The sequence below is a fragment of the Pseudonaja textilis genome, chromosome 1 (assembly GCF_049901715.1).
Source record: "Pseudonaja textilis isolate UNSWEBS1 chromosome 1, rPseTex1.2, whole genome shotgun sequence".
Taxonomy (NCBI): Eukaryota; Metazoa; Chordata; class Lepidosauria; order Squamata; family Elapidae; genus Pseudonaja; species Pseudonaja textilis.
This window is the reverse complement of record NC_141990.1, coordinates 226,391,973-226,397,972: the sequence shown is the minus strand read 5'-3', so window position 1 is coordinate 226,397,972 and position 6,000 is coordinate 226,391,973. Positions and strand designations below refer to the sequence as shown.

Here is a 6,000-nt window from a genome sequence, read left to right as displayed (position 1 = left end):
CATGTATGTTCTTAGTTCTGTCGTGTAAATTTGCCAATCACCAAGAGCAAGTGAGACTAAGGCACTTTTTAATGTTGATACTGGTTAATATACTGTGATAATGACTCATAATAATGCAAGGCACATTTTTGTTTTCCCTTTATAGGAAAACAGAGATACTTCTTGCATTTTTTTGCATTCTGGTGATTGTAAGCTGCCACACTCAGAAAACACATGTCAAAGAATGAAATTACCAGGCTTAAAAAAAATGCCCTTACATTCAGGAAAGTACCGACATGGGACCAAAGTGAACCAGGCAATCCAATCTTCTTCATTAGAAAGCAAGAGCTTGCATTTTGATTAATGAATTATGCTCCAGGCCAGATTTAAGGTTTCAGTGCTCCTCTTTCACAAAACTCAAGCATTTCTTTTCAAGCCATTTTTTTAAGTGGAGCTGACTCACACGATCCCTTCAGGATGCCCACTGGAGAAGCACGATTTGAAAGGAAAGTAGGTCAGAACATAAGCAGAGAAATTTCAAGCAGCAGCCTGTATGTATTTCTAAGCTTGTTGGACATGTCTGCAGTTCTACTTTACAATGCTTTTTTTTGGTTATTTAAAAGACGCAGCAAGTCTTATGGCTTAGGAGTCCTAGCTTTCAACACTGGAGCCCTGGATCCTCCCCAGATGCTGGTCTCTATGCTTCATAGATAGCCAGAAGCAACTGTTACCAGTTCTTATGCTTCAGGCCAGATTTAAGATTTTAGTAAAGACCCACAGTAAACACTCAGTCAGGAGGATACTTTCCTTTATTCAGTGCCTTTAGAAAACAGTTTATAATACACAACACGCAATTGACAAAGATATAAAGGTCCATAGGCTTTTAAAACTGAATTAAAATGTCACAAAATACAGTAGACAGTAAGAAAACTGACTGTGTGGACTTGCACAAATGAATTTTCCCCATCGCAGTAATAACATTTTATTAGGACAATAAAAATAAAGCTTACGTAGGAATTTAGCACCTTGGTTTTTAACAACCAACTCAAATGAATGGATATGGAACAAGTATCAGCCTGGCTTGAATTTTGGGCACTGTTGATAAGGATCAAACATTCCATAGCAGTTAAGTCTACACTCAGAGGAGAAATGCCAAGCTGCTTTGCTGCAACTTGTCCTTACTGTGGCTGTTTAGAAAGGCTGCAAGCAAGGCCAGGAATCCAGCCATGCTTTTATAGGGGAACGAAGCCTTTAAGACACAACCCCAGCCTATGCTCCAGAGGTCTCCACCCCTTGAAATATCCATGTGCTTTAATGCTTTGGAATGTGTAACACTGTCCCAGTGTTAGAAGCAGGGGAAGACACAAAGACTGGAGGGGTGGGTTTCTTTTAACTTTGGTTTGAGAGGGGTGGCTAACAGGAGTGGATTTGGACCTCCAGCCTCCACTAGCGTGGGGAGTGGGGGTTGTCAGGATTTGACAACCTGATCTGACATGCTGAAAGCAGCTCCTTGTAGGTGCATTTGGCTTTCTTGTCTAATCCACTGTTACCTGGCAACTGCTTTGTGAACCCAGAGACTGCTCGTGTTATGTGCTCCTTGCTTATTTTGTAGCTGAGATTTGAAGGTGAATGGGAGGGTTGCCCTGGAACCAAGAAGTGGCTGCTATCAGCAGGGCCAGGGAACAAGATTAGTAGGGCTCTGATAACTAATGGGAACTCTGGGGTCCCCAGATTTTGCTGTAACCCAGTTTCTGTGGTAAAAGAATGGCAACTTCCCTGCAAGGCAGAGAAGAAAAATATGTTTAACAATAACAAAACAAAAAAACCTTGATAAAGGAACAAATACAGATTCTTTTTTGTGGCAACTTTTCTCTGATTGTGCTTCCCTCCAAGCCTCTTAAGGAAAATCCTACATCTAAATTACCTTTAAGGTGGTTCCTTTCAACACTTCTCTTTGAAGAACGAGAAATGGGCAATTAAAGGACATGAGAAGAATGGTGCCTAATAAAGACTAGTGTCTTTCATCACTTTATTCTGACCCTGGTTTTGCAACAGATGTTGTAAACTCTGTAGCAGGAATTGTAAATAGCCTTCAAAGGGAGCAGTATTACTTCCTTCTGTGTCTGAAATTTAAAAAGCAAAAGCAGTTGAGGCAGCTGGCAGGGCCAGCAGAGTTGCCAGGGCAACTTTTTTGGAAAAGGAAGCTTTTGAGGTAATGCAGGGCAGTTGCAGGAAAGCCTGCCTGAGGCCTATACAACTCTTAATTTTGGTCATGAATTTTTCAGCAAGTTCATATTTAGCTCCATGCCCCTCATAGAAGAGCAGATGGTACCCTGCATGGCAAGTTATTGGGATTTAACATGCTCACAATGAGGGCTTCCAAATGCAACACCATTGGCACTTTCCCTTCTAAGTCAATGCAAATAAATAGATCTTCTGACATCCCACTTGACCTTGGTTTTCTCTTTTAAAGAACCTGTGGACTGTTTGGAAAGGCAAGAGGGAAAGGGAGGTGATCAGGGAAACATGAAATGTTACATACGAGCAGGGAAGAGAGAGAGAGAGAGACAGAATCATTTTGGGAGCTGCACTTGCCTGGATGGAGACTGCCTTGCACACAAATCCTGCTCTGCCTGAGCCCCTCCAGCAAATGTGCTCAGAGGAGACGACAACAACAACAACAAAAAACCACACAGACAGCATCAGATCTGTGTTGGAAATCATAAAAAGACGCTCTTTGGCTTTCCTGTCCATTTATCTGCTTGGTTGCTATATTATGAAACTGGCTGGACACATTATCCTGATTGATGGTGGAAGGGGAGGAATCCCTTGCCTGCTCACCACTGCAGAATGGTGGGGGGGCATTTGGACTCCTCGCCTCCACTTGCAATCAGCACATTCAGGGGTTCTATTTCTTGGAAGATGTCATGAAGCTGTTTTCGATGCACAGGACGATAAAGGCGTTCCTGCAGCTGTTGCTCTTCTGTTCAAGCAGCTTGCCTGATGCCAGCGAGGAAGCCTGGCCAGTCACCACGGTGTCATCCGTCCGCCATGTCTCACAGTAGCTCTCTGTCAGTCGCCGTCCCTTGGAATCGGAGCCGTGCCACATGTACTTCTGAGGCCTGAAAAATATCTTCACGTCAAGGCCATTTCATACACAGAAACACTATGACTGCTTTCTATGTTGCTGTTTAGCTATAATTGAGTCAACTAGGCTGGGTCAGTAGCAATAGCACTTAAGGTATACATACCACTTCATGGTGCTTTATAGCTCTCCCTAAGCAGTTTACAGAGTGAGCCTAATGCCTCCAACAATCTGGGTTTTAATTTTACCAACCCTGGAAGGATGGAAGGCTGAGTCAACCTTGAGCCAGTCAGGATCAAACTGCTGGCAGTTTGGCAGTATTAGTGTACAATACTGCATTCTAACCCCTGCGTCACCATGGCTCTTAATAGTGCAACTTAATAAGGAATAAATCATAGCTTAAGAGTAGTGGCTAGGTTCATACCAGTGTAACCATCCTATGGCTTAATCTGATGCATGAATCCTGCCCCCTTAATTGGTGGACCATGTAGGCTTTGCAATGCCTAATAGTGTCTTAGCTGTTGGGATCACTACTCATGCGCCATAAAGTTAAAGAAAATCTGAGAAAAACTTATTACCTATCCCCAGGGAAAGGGAAAAAATAGGCTGGGGCCATATAGTGGTTATACACAAAACATATCTACTCTGCTTTGAATCAAATTACACAAATAAATGTTGCTAAAGGGCAACATACCATAAAGCAAAGCTTTTTGTCTCATTCCTGCATCTGTTGTCTTAAAAATGCATCACGAGGAGCTGGGAAAGGGGATAGAGTGGAGACATAAACGCTATTGCTTACAAAGGTCAATCAGAAAGGAGACCTTGGATGCCTTTGAAAATACTGTGCCACTCGGCAGGAAGTAGCACAAATTTACAATCTAAGCACATTCCCAAATGTTCACTGGAAACTCAATCACTCTCCTCAGCCCCAACTTACCATGCAGAATCTCTCAGGACATCCCTTCCATCAAAGGAGAGGATGCGAACCCCAGTTCTGAATGGAGCTTCAGAGCCTGAGAAGAGGTTCTCCCAGTTATTAAACAACACTTCATCCTGGGAAGAAACAAAATAGAGCAAGGTGTTTGCCTAAGCAGTATTCAAAGGACATTTTCTGTCTAGAAATAATCTTTAGTCTGAGCTTTCCATTTCAAGAATCCACCGAAACAGACTCTTTCCAATTTGAAGGAACCTGGATAACCTATCTAGAAAATACTCCTGTCTACAACTTTGGGGATATATATATGTCATTTGTTTGTTCATTCATTTGTTCATTTATTTTATAAAGCCACACTTAACCCAAACTCTGGCCAGCATAAAATTCAAGCTAGCATAATAGCTAAAGAAAGAACTTAAGAACAGATCGAAACACAACAGGGAATACTATCTCATTGGGCTCACCATCAATCTAGCCCAGAGCTTGGGAGAAAAGACAGATTTTTAGAGATCATCTGAAGACTTGCTAGGTTGAAGCACTCTAAATCTTGGGGTTGCCAGGAACAGTTTAAGTTTCTACAGATAGTCCTTGACTTACAACCATTCAAAGTTACAACTGCACAGAAGAAAGTGACTTATAACCAATTTTCACATGGCTGTTGCAGTATCCCTATGGTCACGTGATCAAAATTCAGGTGCCTGGAAGATGGTATCTACAGTATGGCATCTGCAGTGTCCTGGGGGTTCATGTGACCACCATTTGCAACTTTTCCAGCCAGTTTCCGACCAAGTTAGTGGGGGAAGCCAGATTCGTTTAACAACCACAGTAATTTGCTTAACTGGCAAAAAAAGGCCATAAAACGTGACACAACTCATTGCTTTGTTTGATGGAAATCTGGGGCTCAATTGCGGTCATAAATCGAGGACTACCTGTATTAAATTAATTTTTGAATTTTTTTTGGAAATTAAACATTCAATGTCCAACGTAGAACTTGTTGATCTGGACAAAGGCATTAATATTTTTTTAAAGGGGGTCAAATGGCATTTAAAGGCCATGGCTCAAGTAAAAATTGTTCTTGCAAAGAGAGATATTCTGTAAATGGAGAAGATGTTAGTTTAGTCAATTTTGATTGCTCCAAAATGACAAAAAAGACATTTATATGTCTTTATCTTATTTATATGTCATTTATCTTGCGTTGCTCAGAGCTGAATTTTATTTGCAGTACTACAGGTAGTCCTTGACTTATGATCACAATTGAGCCCAAACTTCCTGTTGCTAAGCGAGACATTGGTTATGTGAGTTTTGCCCCCGTTTACAATTTTTCTTGCCACAGTTTTTAAGAGAGTCATTGCAGTTGTTAAGTTAGTCACAAGGTTAAGTGAGCCTGGTTTTCCCATTGACTTTGCTTGTCAGAAGGTTGCAAAAGGTGATTACATGATCCCAGGGACACTGCAACCGTCATCAATGTGAGTCAGTTACCAAGCATTTGTATTTTGATCACAGGGATGCTGCAACAGTCATGAATGTGAAAAATGGCCATAAGTCACTTTTTTCAGTGCCATTGTAACTTCGGTCACTAAACAAACTATTGTAAGTCAAGGACTACCTGTAGTTCACCTTTTGTCAAGGCCTTTTGTTAAGGCCAAAATGTTCCTCAGTTGCCACACATGGGGAAGGGAGGGAAGGAGGTTGGAATGCATTACTAGACACAACAAAGGACTTTCTTGTGAGAACCAAGGTCATCTCTACTGGAAATAGATAAAGTTGGGGAAAGAGTGCCTGAAGAGCCTGCCAATTAACCCAATTGGCCAACATGATCTGTGACACTTGGGGATGAGTTTATTTCTTACTTTAATTATACTGAAACCACAGGAAAGATTTAGATTTGGTTTCCCATTGAAGCTGTGCCAATGTGATGTACTCATTAAAGAAGACCTTTGAGAAGGAGCCAAGTCTTAGAGTTCTGATTTGCTTGGGCTCATTAGTTGGAGCCTTGACACCT

The 6,000-nt window shown here is 41.6% G+C and overlaps 1 protein-coding gene across 5 annotated transcripts in view; it reads right to left on the bottom strand.

Annotated features, from left to right (window-relative positions):
- Positions 1-770: 770 nt before the first annotated feature.
- The window catches only part of COL18A1 (collagen type XVIII alpha 1 chain), a 101,550-nt gene continuing 96,320 nt past the window's right edge, over positions 771-6,000 (bottom strand). For all 5 annotated transcript variants that reach the window (XM_087920782.1, XM_087920783.1, XM_087920778.1 and 2 more), the window contains 2 exons: positions 4,002-4,117; positions 771-3,101 (listed from right to left, as the gene is read on the bottom strand). In XM_087920782.1, coding sequence (XP_087776908.1) covers positions 2,888-3,101; positions 4,002-4,117 — 330 coding nt within the window. In that variant the 3' untranslated portion in view covers positions 771-2,887. The remainder of the gene's footprint in view (positions 3,102-4,001; positions 4,118-6,000) is intronic.